This window comes from Pristis pectinata, chromosome 29 (genome assembly GCF_009764475.1).
Source record: "Pristis pectinata isolate sPriPec2 chromosome 29, sPriPec2.1.pri, whole genome shotgun sequence".
NCBI classification, from domain to species: Eukaryota; Metazoa; Chordata; class Chondrichthyes; order Rhinopristiformes; family Pristidae; genus Pristis; species Pristis pectinata.
This window is the reverse complement of record NC_067433.1, coordinates 1,493,459-1,507,740: the sequence shown is the minus strand read 5'-3', so window position 1 is coordinate 1,507,740 and position 14,282 is coordinate 1,493,459. Positions and strand designations below refer to the sequence as shown.

General features: G+C 45.1%; 1 protein-coding gene across 1 annotated transcript in view; it reads right to left on the bottom strand.

Annotated features, from left to right (window-relative positions):
- Positions 1 to 14,282, bottom strand: part of LOC127584140 (beta-TrCP-like) — a 31,618-nt gene that overhangs the window by 9,906 nt on the left and 7,430 nt on the right. Inside the window, exons 2-8 of the mRNA XM_052040720.1 lie at positions 11,918 to 11,995; positions 9,593 to 9,824; positions 6,922 to 7,108; positions 4,413 to 4,509; positions 3,040 to 3,177; positions 870 to 988; positions 249 to 498 (exon numbers count right to left, since the gene is read on the bottom strand). Of these exons, the coding sequence (XP_051896680.1) occupies positions 249 to 498; positions 870 to 988; positions 3,040 to 3,177; positions 4,413 to 4,509; positions 6,922 to 7,108; positions 9,593 to 9,824; positions 11,918 to 11,995 (1,101 nt within the window). The remainder of the gene's footprint in view (positions 1 to 248; positions 499 to 869; positions 989 to 3,039; positions 3,178 to 4,412; positions 4,510 to 6,921; positions 7,109 to 9,592; positions 9,825 to 11,917; positions 11,996 to 14,282) is intronic.

Below are 14,282 nucleotides of genomic sequence, written 5' to 3'. Positions count from 1 at the left end.
TAAACAAAGTTTCAGAAGTGGTGTCCATGAAACCACCAAACTGTTGGAACTACTCATTTGATTCATTGATGTCCTCCAGGAAGGAAATCTTCCAGCCTTCCCTCATCTATCTGCAACAGCAATGTGCATAAATCTGGAAATTCAAGTACAATTAAGGCTGAGCAGTGAATGTTGGTGACAAACACAATGCAGGAATGAACGTAGAGGCAGCAACAGAAGGAAGGCTGGAGAGCAGGAACTGATCTTACTTTGATGGTCCTGTCGCCAGAAGCAGACACGATGTACTTATCATCAAAATCTACCACGTTGACAGCTGCCCTGTGCCCGACCAGGACCCGGCGTAGGGTGATATCTGTGGACGTGCTCATGTCCCACACAGCGATCGAGCGGTCCTTGGAGCACGTGACCATCATTCCATTTGTGAAGCGGAGGTGCAGCACAGCTTCACAGTGATGGATCAACGTGTTCAGCATTTCCCCAGTGTTCACTTCCCAAACCCTGCAACAGTCAAACAAAGCAACAGGCCGACTTCAGAGAGTTTAATTACTGAGCAGTATGAGTGAGAGCAAACGAGACTGAAGCAAAGACAGAAGAGAAAGAAAGGGAGAAAAGATGGGATGGTCTTTGACTACACAGTCAGTGTTCAAGCAGGTTAAACCCTTGGTCTTTCAACTCTGTGAGATAGGATTAATAACTGACCGGAGTTCTTCTCATGCCAGAACCAGACTATACACCCTCTGATTGGCTTCCCAGGGTGGGAGGGAGGGAGCAGTTCACAATCCTTGTACAGCCCAGGGTGGGTTATGCACAGGCCATCAATCCCCTATTGCAAAATCCAACAAAAAAAATTCCAAAACAGCCACACGTACCGTACTGTGGAGTCAGATGATCCAGTAATGATGACTTTGTCATCGTACTGTAGACAGAGCACAGAGCCAGTGTGGCCTGTCAGAACATTCTTACACTCCAATGTATTCTTGTCCCAAATCTGAGGGGAGTAAGATACAAACACCATCACCATGGTATATTTTTAATACAATTGAGCATCAGTTTCTTGTTATTTCCTACATTCTCATCCCTCATTCAAAAAACCCCCAGTAATCAATCCCAGGCTCCTGACCTTCCCTCAGTAATCAGTGGCCCCATGACCTCTCCCTCATAGCCGGTCCCAGCCGTTGCCACCAACATCTTGATATTCTTGTTGTAGGCGACTCCTGGAGCCAGTATTCCACTGTGCCCCACAGCAGGTGCAGACGGTTTAATTAATTTTCTTTATCTGAGTGATTCAGTTTATAATCACTCAGATAAAGCAGCATAGAAAATTTAGGACAGATAAGTCCCCAGGGCCTGACTGAATATTCCCCAGGCTGCTTTGTGAGGCGAGGGAGGAGATTGCCGAACTGTTGGCTAGGATCTTTGAGTCCTCGTTGTCCATGGGGATGGTACCAGAAGATTGGAGGGTGGCGAATGTTGTCCCCTATTCAAAAAAGGTAGTAGGGATAGTCCAGGGAATTACAGACCAGTGAGCCTTACGTCTGTGGTGGGTAAGCTACTAGAAAGGATTCTAAGAGATAGGATCTATGATCATTTAGAGAATCATGGTCTGATCAGGGACAGCCAGCATGGATTTGTGAAGGGAAGATCTTGCCTCACTAGCCTGATAGGGTTCTTTGAAGAGGTGACCAGGAAGATTGATGAGGGTAGTGCAGTAGATGTGGTTTACGTGGATTTTAGTAAGGCGCTTGACAAGGTTCCGCATGGTAGGCTTCTTCAGAAGGTCAGAGGCCAAGGGATCCAGGGAGGCTTGCCTGTAGAAAGCAGAGGGTTGTGGTGGAGGGAGTGCATTCGGATTGGAGGGCTGTAACTAGTTGTGTCCCACAGGATTCGGTTCTGGGACCTCTACTTTTTGTGATATTTATTAATGACTTAGATGAGGGGGTGGAAGGGTGGGTTAGCAAGTTTGCAGATGACACAAAGATTGGTGGTGGTGTGGATAGTGTGGAGGACTGTCGAAGCTTACAGAGGGATATTGATAGGATGCAGAGCTGGGCTGAGAAGTGGCAGATTGGGAGTTCAATCCGGAAAAGTGTGAGGTGGTGCACTTTGGAAGGACAAACTCAAAGGTGGAATACAAGGCAAATGGCAGGATTCCAGGCAGTGTAGATGGATCTGGGGGTTCATATCCACGATCACTAAAAGTTGCCACACAGGTGGATAGGATGGTTAAGAAAGCTTATGGGACGTTAGCTTTCATAAGTCGTGGGATCGAGTTTAAGAGCCGTGAAGTAATGATGCAGCTTTACAAAACTCTGGTTAGACCACACTTGAGTACTGTGTCCAGTTCTGGTCGCCTCATTATAGGAAGGATGTGGAGGTGTTGGAGAGGGGGCAGAGGAGATTTACCAGGATGCTGCCTGGTTTAGAGAGTATGGATTATGAGGAGAGACTAAAGGAGTTAGGGCTTTACTCATTGGAGAGGAGGAGGATGAGGGAAGACATGATAGAGGTGTACAAAATATTAAGAGGAATAGATAGAGTGGACAGCCAGCAGCTCTTTCCCAGGGCACCAATGCTCAATACAAGGGGGCATGGCTTTAAGGTAATGGGGGGTAAGTTCAAGGGAGACGTCAGAGGGAGGTTTTTCACCCAGAGAGTGGTTGGTGCATGGAATGTGCTGCCTGGGGTGGTGGTGGAGGCTGATATGTTTGGTCAAGTTCAAGAGATTGTTAGATAAGCATATGGAGGAATTTAAGATAGAGGGATACGTGGGAGGAAGGGGTTAGATAGTCTTAGGAGTGGTTTGAAGGTCGGCACAACATGGTGGGTCGAAGGGCCTGTATTGTTCTATGGTTCTATAAGGGCATTTCTGGTCCACAGTGGAGATGGGCAAACTCAGTACAGACCATGTATTAGACAGCTCAGTGCAAACTTTGCACATCCCTGCGAGGTACAAACCGAATCATGCCGACTGTCTCAAAGACACCGACCACCTCATCAGTCTGTAACTATACAACAGCCTCTTCTTTTCCTTACACCCACCTTGATAGTGTTGTCACGTAGGCCACTGATGATTTTCTGGTCATCATACTGTAAACAATAGACTCCTTTGCTAGTTTCACTGTGGCAGTGAATCCGCTGTAAACCGTGATGCCCACACCTCCAGTTGGATTCAATGGTCTGAAATAGAAACAGTCTATTGGTGCTTCTCAGCCTGGTCCAGAACATTCCCATTTGCCTTACACCAACATGGTTTATTTAATCTCTCTACCTTCCAGCCCAGAGCTCCCATTAATCCTCCCTCCACCAGTGAATTCTTCACCTTGGAACTTTATGAAAACCTGCTACAACTCAAATTTTCTGGTTTCAATAAAAGATCAATGACCTTAAATATGAACATCTTCTCTCCACACACTGTCTGAGCTGCATTTCCTGGCTCTAATTCAGATTTAAGATATCTTTATTAGTCACACGTACATCAAAACACACAGTGAAATACATCTTTTTGCGTAGTGTTCTAGGGGGCAGCCCGCAAGTGTCGCCACACTTCTGGCACCAACATACATGCCAACAACTTCCTAACCTGTACGTATTTGGAACATGGGAGGAAACCGGAGCACCTGGGGGAAACCCACGCAGACGCAGGGAGAACGTACAAACTCCTTACAGACAGTGGCCGGATTTGAACCCAGGTTGCTGGCACTGTAAAGCGTTAAGCTAACCACTGCACTACCGTGCCTTGCAGTACTTGGCTCACCCCAGATTGCTGCCTTCCCCAGAAAGGGAGTAACCACACAGTCAAGAAGAACTTGCTGAAACATTTAGAATAAAATAATGCAGTGATGCATTTAAGAAGGGATTCTTTCTCGTTTAACTTTCAGCTATCTGCCTGCCAACTGCTTGTGAAGATAGAACTCTGGGTAAACAAAGGACGCGGTGGTACTGTGCAAGGATTTCTTGCTCTTGTACACAAGAGGCAAGTTGTCATAGAACTGAGTGACCCCAGTGTCGGTCACATCCCAGCTCTTAAAAGTCACAAATGTCTGGGTTCAAGTCCAGCTCCAAAGACTTAATGGCAGAATCTAAGCTCATTCTCAGTGTAGAACTGAGTGTCATACCACTGGATGTGCTGTCTTTCAGATGAGATGTTAAATGTGGCCCTTGGTCAGGTGGATGTGAAACATCCCTGAAATCATTTCAGAGTGGGCAATTCTCTACTCGTGTTCTGGCCAACATTCATCGCAAATATTATTTGGATTTTGTCTTGGTGTTATTTGTGGAGCTCACTCTGAACAAGCTGGGTGTGATTTACTTGCTTTGCATCCGTTAATGTTCATTGGTAGAGTTTCCTGCACTCTTTTTTTTCCCCTCCCATCAGCAATCAGTGTGTCTGGAGAAGAAACTATGATCCTTACCTCTATATCTTGTATAATTTGTGGGTACAGGGATCTGTAGAAGGAATCTGGAGGCAAAATACCATCGGAGGGCTTGTTTTTGAACAGGTACTGGATCCTGCAGAAAAACAAAGTCTTACCATCAGAAGAATTGTACACAAACCTCCACATCTTCACAAGTCCACAGCAGGGAGGGACTCACGGGGGAAGTTTACTCCTAGAGTCAATTAGCTTGCAAATTTGTAACTTTGGGATCATTTGAGACATTTAAACTGGGAACAGAGTTTATGTCATAAGGCAGACATACTTCTGTCTCCTCCAGTTGAACCTGTGTTACTGCAAGTGATTTGATGGACTGGAACTAGTCATAAGTTTTCACACCAATTATGGTTATAACAAAAGTGATTAGTAATTTTGCATATGATACTGAAATAGATAGTGTAGAAGGTTATGAAAAATTACACGGGGATCTCGATCAGCTAGCTATGTGGGCTGAGGATTGGCAAATGGCTTTCAATCCAAATAAATGAGATACTGCATTTTGGGCGATTAAACCAGGGTAGGACTTATACAGTGAATGGTAGGGCCCTGGGGAGCACCATGGAACAACAGGGACAGAGGAGTACAAGGGCATTGTTCGCTGAAAGCGGTGTCACAGGTAGATGGGGTGGTGAAAGAAGTGTTTGGCACACTGGCCTTCATCAATCAGGGCATTGAGTATAGGAGTTGGGAAGTTATGTTGCAGTTATACAAGATCTTGGTGAGTATTGTGTACAGTTTTGGTCACCCTGTTATAGGAAAAATGTTATTAAACTGAAAGAATGCAGAAAAGATTTACCAGGATGTTGCCCGGACTTGGGGGCCTGAGTTACAAGGAGAAGTTACGTAGACTAGGACTTTATTCCCTGGAACGTAGGAGATTGAGGGGTGACCTGATAGAGGTGTATAAGATCATGAGGTGCATAAACAGGGTGAAAGCACACAGTCCTTTTTCCCCAGGGAGGGGGTGCTAAAAACAAGAGGGCATAGGTTTAAGGTCAGAGGCGAGAGATTTTAAAGGGACATCAGGGGCGGCTTCTTCACACAAAGGGTGGTGCATATTTGGAATGAGCTGCCAGAAATAGTGGTTGAGGTGGGCACATTAGCAACATTTAAAAGCCATCGAGATAAGTACATGAATAGGAGAGGTTTAGAGGGCTGTGGGCCAAACGCAGGCAGATGGGACTAGCTTACTAGGCAACACAGTCGGCATGGACGAGTTGGGCTGAAGGGTCTGTTTCCATGCGGTAAGACTATTATATACATCTAGGTTCAAATTCACAAAATGATATTTAACCCTTGGAATCAGAGACAAGCAGAAGTGTGGAACTGGGGAATAAATCTCCAACAAGTAAGATATTTTCTTCAGCCACTTTAAGCAGATAATTAAAATAGCCGAGTTGGGCCGAAGGGCCTGTTTCTGTGTTGTACAACTCTAGGAACCCAAAAGTATTCTGTGCACAAGTTCAAAACAGAGCAGTTCTCCCCACTGATAATCATTGTTTACAAAATTCATCTTGCTGCTAACTACGGGACCTTGCTGTGTGCTGAATAGGTGTCGAGTCAACAGGCAATGCAAACCCCACACCAGTGATTCATTACTGCAATATTTAAACGTGGACAATGCTGGTGGTTAAATAAATACACATCTTTCGCAAACTCAGAGCACATTGGGAAAGTCCTGTGGGCAGTTCTAATCTCTCACATGGCTGACATTTCAAGTCCATGCTTCCTCTTAATCCAAATTATTCTACAGAACTAGCAAGTGAGGAACAAAGTTTTAAACCAATCTCCTTACTTCTAACATTTCTTTCTCCACCTCCAAAGATGGGAAAGGGTTTAACTATCGGACAGACTGTCAGCAGGGTATTCCACTGAATGAAGTGGCTCAACAGCTCCAGCTTGATCCGTGGTGTGTCTACCCAGTGAAACTGGCTGCACTGCCCACAGGCTCAATGCTTGGGGAGGGAGGTAAAATAGTGACCAATGTTGTGATAGTCAGGACAATAGCCGATGGTGGGATTGTCCACGCTCCTTCACCTGCATGCAAGCCGCAAGATGTAGGAGTAGAATTAGGCTGTTCGGCCCATCGAGTCTGCTCCACCATTCAATCATGGCTGTGTTGTTTCTTAACCCCTTTCTCCCACCTTCTCCCTGTAACGCTTAACCCCTTTACCAATCAAGAACCCATCAATCTCTGCCTTAAACACACTCAATGACTTGGCCTCCACAGCCCATCTGTGGCAACGAATTCCACAGACTCACCACCCTCTGGCTGAAGAAATTCCTCCTCGTCTCAGTTCTAAAGAGATGTCCCTTTATTCTGAGGCTGCGCCCTCAGATCCTAGACTCTCGCACCAATGGAAACATCCTCTCCATGTCTTTCAGTATCCGGTAGGTTTCAATGAGATTCCCCCCTCATCCTTCTGAACTTCCATTGAGTACAGGCCCAGAGACATCAAACGCTCCTCATACATTAAGCCATCCTTACCATCCCCTCCGTTCTGAAAGCCCCTTCCAGAGAGTATCTGTGCGCACCATCCTCTCCATCAGCTTCTTCCAGAGCATCCCATCGGAGATGACCCGATACCATTCCTTACACACTAGCTCTGCAGCACACAGTGACCAGGCATCCAGGAATGAGAGGATGTTCTCTGCAATGTGGTCCAGACCACGGGCTAAACAGGCCAACAAAACAACTAATGAGGGAAGGAAATCACAACAGATTTGTTCATATTCGGATTTTCAGAAGTCTCACATAAAAAGGCTGGTTAGCAAATTTGAGGATTGTGTAATAAAGAGGTCAGTAGTGGGCTGGAAAGTTTGCTCAAGGACAGGAAGTAGAGACTTGTGCTAAGCTACTTTTTCCAGACCGCAGACCATTGTGACTGGAATTCCCCAGGGATTGAAGCTTGGACCACATTTATAAAACACCTCGGACACCAGAGTGCAGGGCAAATATAAAAATATTCGTAGATAACTCCAAACTTGGAAATGTGTTAAACATTGAAGATGATAATTGACTGCAGGAGGTTGTCAATGTGCCAACATTTATTTGAATGAGTATTTCTAGAACAACTTATCTGATCATGGTTGCATTGCTCTGTACTTCTTCCCTAGTCCAAACACATTGAAGGGATGCGAAAGACACAACAGAAATGCAAAACTTGCCTTTTTATTTTTAAAACCACTACTGCTTGCTCACTGGGTTTTTATCAATTCACTTTTTTTATGTTGATTTTTCCCCTTCCTCCTCACCATCCTCCCCACTCACGTCTGCAGTATTCTCTTCAAAAATACTGGCACTAACCCAAACCTTCCCATTTCAATGTCTAACACCCAATATTTTCAGGAGATCTGGGAGAAGACTTGAACAAAATACAAATTAAAAACAGAAAATGCTGGTAATACCTTTTCATTGCGATGTGGGAATCGACCTGAAATGTCAACTGGCTCTTTCTTCACAGATGCTGCCTCACTTGCCAAGTATTCTGTGTTTTCATTTCTCTCTGCGTGTCTGCTCACTATTATTGGAAGATCGCCACTCTTTTTATGCAATTTATTTTGAGCACCATCAAGCAACCCTTTTCCCTTTATAACCCTGCAGCAGTCAGAGGGCATTGTGTTATGTGGCTCTGGAGACATAGGGATAGCAGATACTATTCCATGGAAGGCACTAGTGGGTGAAACTGTACCACAAGCCATATTTAATTCTTTTTTGCAAGCTGGTATGAAGGGATCTGTGTACAAATACCATTGGTTTACTAATCTAAACCTCATAATCCTGTCAGTGGCCTACAGTCGTCACTGCTCACCATGTAGCTTGACCGCCTGGTTTATTTGGTCTCTCATATGTAACAATGCTCCTTGCTTTCTGGGAAACAATTGCTGATCCAGCACAGACCCCTCCACTTCCTCATCCCAATCAATAAATCACCCAGCGGAAGATGACTAAATGTTAACTGCAAGAGAGAACAGAATCTGTGCTGGTGATGGAGTGAGTACAGGCTGGTGAGAAGACTGACACAATCACCATATGGGGGGGAATTTGGGGGAAGAGCGTTGTGGAAGGGGAGGAACACATTCCCTCAAGGCTGCCTTCCTATTAGAAGGCTGTGTAAAAGACATACAAGGTTGTTGGCTTCATTAAACAGAGGCTCAAGATACAGAAGCAGTAGTCATGTAGTTCCCAGCTGGGATAGAATCCCAGTTTTGAGCTCCAGACTTTTGGAAGAACATCCAGAGAATACAGGAGTTGGGACATTATGTTGCAGTTGTAACAAGTCGTTGGTGAGGCCGCACTTGGAGTATGGTGTACAGTTATGGTCATCCTGTTATAGGAAGGATATGGTTAAACTAGAAAGTGTACAGAAAAGATTTTGAGTACGTTGCCAGGACCAGCGTGTCCGAGTTATAGGGAGAGGTTGGCTAGGCTACGTCTTTATTCTTGGAAAGTAGGAGAATGAGGAACAACCTTAGAGAAGTGTTTAAAATTACGAGAGGCATAGATAAAGTGGATAGTAGCAGTCTTTTTCACAGGGCAGGGGAGTCCAAAACCAGGGGGCATAGGTTTAGGGTGAGAGGGGAAAGATTTAAAAGGAACCCAAGGGGCACCTTTTTCCACACAGAGGGTGGTGAGGATGTGGAACGAACTGCCAGAGGAAGTGGTTGAGGCGGGTACAGTAGTATCATTTAAGAAGCACTTGGACAGGTACATGGAGGGGAGGGACTTGAAAGGGCATGGACCGAACGTAGGAAATTGGGACTAGCTGGGTGGATGATACGGTCAACATGGACTGGTTGGACTGAAGGGCCTGTATCCGTGCTGTATTGCTCAATGACCCTATTTACTTGAACAGTCCCAGGGTTGAGAATCTTAATATGTGTAGACCCAGGAAAACCTGGGGTTGGTTTCCTTACTGCAGAAAGAGTGAACGGCAGATTCAATAAGGGTTTCAGAACAACAAACTGGGCTGTTATTGGGGTAAGCAAAAACATTCCCCATGGCAGGAAGATCAGCAACCAGAAGACAAACTGACTGAACAACAGAGCCATGTGAATGATGAGTAGAGGAGTGGAACTATCACAGGGAAAGGTCATAGTGTTATCCTGTGCAAAATAACTCTGCCACAACACAGCCAGCCCCCTCCCTGCCCACGTACCTGGTAAGACTGTGATGAAGTCCCTCTGCAACATTGGTTTAAGGTAGGAGTTGATGTGGCCGTGTTGGTAGTGACACATTCGGGATATCAGGTTCTCGACAAATTCTACCTGATCGGTTTCTGTCCACTGGTCGAAGTATTTCACACACTGCTCTTTCTGCTTCTCATAACTGGTGGAAGGCTTGCGCTGCTTGGCTGCGATCATACTCGACGTACCGATGCTGAGTTTAGTCTGCAAAGGAATAAGAACACTACTGGGTAAGGAGAAAAGACCAGTATAGCTTTTAAAATTGAACTTATAGAGCCTTTGGTATTGAATTTGACCCAGGAGAGCTTCACAGAGGAATCAGGAGAGAAGCAAACAGAGAGGATAGGAAGAGTGTAGCTGGAGAAGGGCGGTGGGTGAGGGTGAAGATTTCAAAACCTTACTGCAGGAGATTTTTAAGAAGGGTCTTATAGGCAGAGGAAGTGGTGGGGGGGGGGGGAAGCAGGGGTGGTGGGAATTGGGAGGATCAAAAGCCAGCAGATAACAGAATACCAAGGGTGGAGCTATGGCCACGGACAGATTTAAACACTGATCAAGCCTTTGAAAATTCACTTCATCTGGAGTAAATGTAGAGTTCACACTCCCTCCCTCAATCATTCCCAATCAATGAGCTTAGCAGATGAAAGCCATTTGGCCCATCATGTCTACCTTAGCCATAAATAGCTTCCAAGATTAACCTCATCCCATGACCCTGCAGGTTACGGCTATTCAGGTACTTGGTATAGGGTCCTGGTGAGACTGCACTTGAACATTGTGTACAGGTCTGGTCCCTCTACCCATGGGCAGGTATTCTTGTAATAAGAATGCAATGAGCTTTACACTTGAGGCAGGAGTTTGTCTTACCAGGAAAAAAAATAGACCAGGCTATACTTCCTAGAGTTTAGAAAAATAAGAGGTGATCTTATTGAACCATACAAAGTCCTTACAGGGCTTGGTAGATGTGATGTTCCCCTGGCTGAAGAGTCCAGAACAGAAGGCAGTCTCAAGATAAGGGATGACCATTCTGGACCGAGGTGAGAAGATTTCTTCACCCAGAGGGCACTGGAATTCTCTGAGCTGCCACAGCGCTCTTGGGTAATCATCAAGGATGTTCAAGGCAGAGGTCGGTAGGTTTTTTGAAAAGGGAATGAAAGGATCTGGAGTTAGTGCAGGAGAGTGGGGCAGAGGTAAAAGGTCAGCCATTGTCCTCTTCAATGGTGGGCAGGGGTAGCGTAGCGGTTAGTGTAACTATTACAGCACCAGCGATCGGGGTTCAATTCCTGTCGCTGTCTGTAAGGAGTATGTACATTCTCCTCGTGTCTGCGTGGGTTTCCTCCCACATTCCAAAGACGAACAGGTATGTTAACATCGGTTTAAATGGATGGCGCGAACTCGTTGGGCCATAAAGACCTGTTACCGTGCTATATAAATAAAGTTCGACAGCCTGCTCCTGCTTCCATCCTCATGTTGCTCTGAGTGTTGTGAAGGTTTCTGCCTCCAACACCCTCTGGGCAGTGATTCCCAGACCCACACCACTGGATGAGTGATTTTTGTTCCCAACTACCCTCTGATCATTTCACATTAACCCAAGTCTTAACTGAACAGGAGCCATCATGGTGACAGATCTGTGGTGGGAATGGCAGTCGGGGTATTTGGTGGAGGAATTAAATGTCAGGGGGCAGTTTTCACCTTGGACACAATTTGGAGACCAGGCAAAAACTCCACTAGTGATGTTTGTAGTCCACGTGGCCACAAGAAAACACGGCCACAACTGCAACATAATCACCCATGGACCAGCACAGCTGGACAGCAGAATGGAACACAAATCACTTGGGATTTTCCCTCAGTAATGACAAATATCCTTACAAGGTTGGTAACCTGTTGCAGCATTATTCATGGAGTTGAAGATAGGTACACTGCAAAAAAATTATTTGAGCATCTACACCAATACTGGACAGTAATCTCGTTTTAAAATTAGTTCTGAGGCGCTGCCTTAAAGGTATGCACTCCGAAGTCTTCCTATCATGTTGTTCAACCAGTTTTTTTTTTATTTGAAATTGAGCTGAGTGCCATTGGAGGAGGAGAATTGCTTTTGGCCAAGACATTTTCTAAACTAGTATGCACAATGGCAGAAACTCAGGTTATGTTTGTTTGAACAAGACAATTAATATTTCCCAAATACTGGGATCGCCACCATCCCATCCCAGTACAGGTGATGGAACTCCTCAGTGTAAAACATGCACTGCTTCCATTCTGTGCCTGGGCTGGATCATTTCCAGAAAGTAGACTTGAATCGTCACCTGGTTAAAGGAGTTCTTTTCCAATACAAGTTTCTTAGGGGGCTCGGCCTCATTAAGGTCATCGTGTCCAGACGCATTCTGGGGAGCAGAAGAGAAAAAGAGCACAGAAAAACAGAGAGGATCAGCACCGGGAGATTCTCAAGGTTGACCCAAAACACCACTGGGCACAGGAGGGGGAAAACAGAGAAAGGGGAGTGAAGAGTCAAGACAGAATGAAGTTTATGAGACACAAGCCAGCAAAAGGAATACACATCAGTGGTGCTTAGTGTCAAAGTCAAGTTTGTTGTCAGATGCACAAGTACATGTGTGTACAGGTGCAATGGAAAACTTACTTGCAGCAGCGTCACAGGCACAGAGCATCAGATACACAACATTCTCATTGCAAAACCATCACATTCCAACTATCTTCATTTCAGTTTATTTCCCAAATACAACATTGCTGGTCTAACTGCTGTAATCAAATGTTCTCCCCTTGTGGAGAAAGAAGAGTTGTGAATTCCATTAGTGTCTATGGTTCCTGTTGTATGATCGGCTCTATAATGTTCATTTTACCACCACTAGACTGGGAAAGTTGTGATGAGACGCCAGTTGCAACAAGAATCACGGCTCCTGCAATCGTCAACAAGCTCATGGTCTTGTGAAAAGCTGTAGGCTCTGCCCTGTTGCATGTTTCCGAGACAGGGACAACCAACAGTAAGCACCCAAGCCTACAGAAGTTTCACCAGTGCGTTCATTCCCTTCAAAATCCTTCAAATCTATTCCCCAGACAAGCCAATAAGTGTCAGCACCAATGCTGCAGTTATACTCAGCCAGTGAGAGTGGGAGGGCCACACTTCAGCACATCTGCTACCAGACTCCCACAATGTACTCTATCCTGAGTTCTGTCATGGCAAAGTATTTCAGGAACAGTAAATGTTCAGGAATGTTCTTAAAAAGTCACCTTGAGGAAGATGCCACCTTCTCACCAACGGATGGCTGATCTCTACAAGTGGATCACACAGTTACTGTAAGCAAGCAGTGGAAGGAAAGAACAGCGTCCCACCCACCTGCCCCAGCAAGCACAAGCTGCCTCACCTGTGGCCGAGAAAGATCAACTCTGCTATCTCTCCATTTTTCTCAGGATCCTCAACTGTATTACATCAAGTGCCAATACTGCCCATCTTTAGCTGAACTAATTCTGTACCAGAATAGCTTGCTTTGAAAAAAGTTTCAGCATTTACTACTTTCCAACATTTTTCTGTTTTATAAACACTGAGTTGAGGTAACAGCTGATTTCCTACCAATGCTTCTTCAACATCCACTGAATTGTGTTAGTTTTACAATCACATTTTATATTTTACCATTCTATATATATTGGTGAATTACTTCATTGGTCCTTTGATTGACATTTTTGATAACTTTTTGATCATCTGCCCAGAGAGTTCTGCATGTAGTTTAGCAAAGATTTGTTTGATAACATTCCTTTAATGTGCCTTGGGATCTTTTACTATGTTAAATGGCACATAAAATGCATTGATATTGCTTCTAATCTTGTTTATCTGCCCAATTCTGAATCTTGATGCAAGCTCCTTTATCAAAAGCATACTTAATCACTTATACACACTCTCATTGTTAAGTTACAGTCCTGTGTTAGCTCTTCATTCAATATTTTTACAGCCATTTAGGACAGAACAGTACAACACAGGAACAGGCCTTTCGGCTCACCATGCTCATGTTAACCATGAACCGAATGCAAACTAATCCCATCTGCTGCACATGATCCATCGCCCTCCGTTACTTACCTGTTCCTGACCCTACCTAAATGCCTCTTACACGTTGCTGGCGTATCTGCTTCCACCTCCTCCCCTGGCAGCCCATTCCAGGCACCCACCACTCTCTAAAATAAACTTGTCACGTAAATCTCCTTTAAACTTTCCACTTCTCAGCTTAAAGCCACGCCCTCTGGCATTTGACATTCCACCCTGGGAAAAAGACTGTCTGTCTACCTTATCTACGCCTCTCATACACTTCTATCAGGTCGCCCCTCAGCCTGCAACGCTCGGGGGAAAAGTTTGTCCAACCTCTCCTTATAGCTAGCACTCTGTAATCCAGGCAACATCCTGGTGAACCTCTTCTGCACTCTCCCCAAAGCCCCCACATCCTTCCTGTAACAGGGTGACCAGAACTGCAGACAATACTCTAGATGTGGTCTCACCAAAGCTTTATCTTCACCCTGGTATCCTTGTATTTGTTCTTGCCATCCACACCTCCCTCTCCCCCCTCACAACACACAGGAAAATCTTGCAATAGCATAATTACATTACTGGACTGAGTCAGGAAAGGGGAGATGAAGCTGCTCAGGCAGCACTGGCAGTGGAGGGAACAC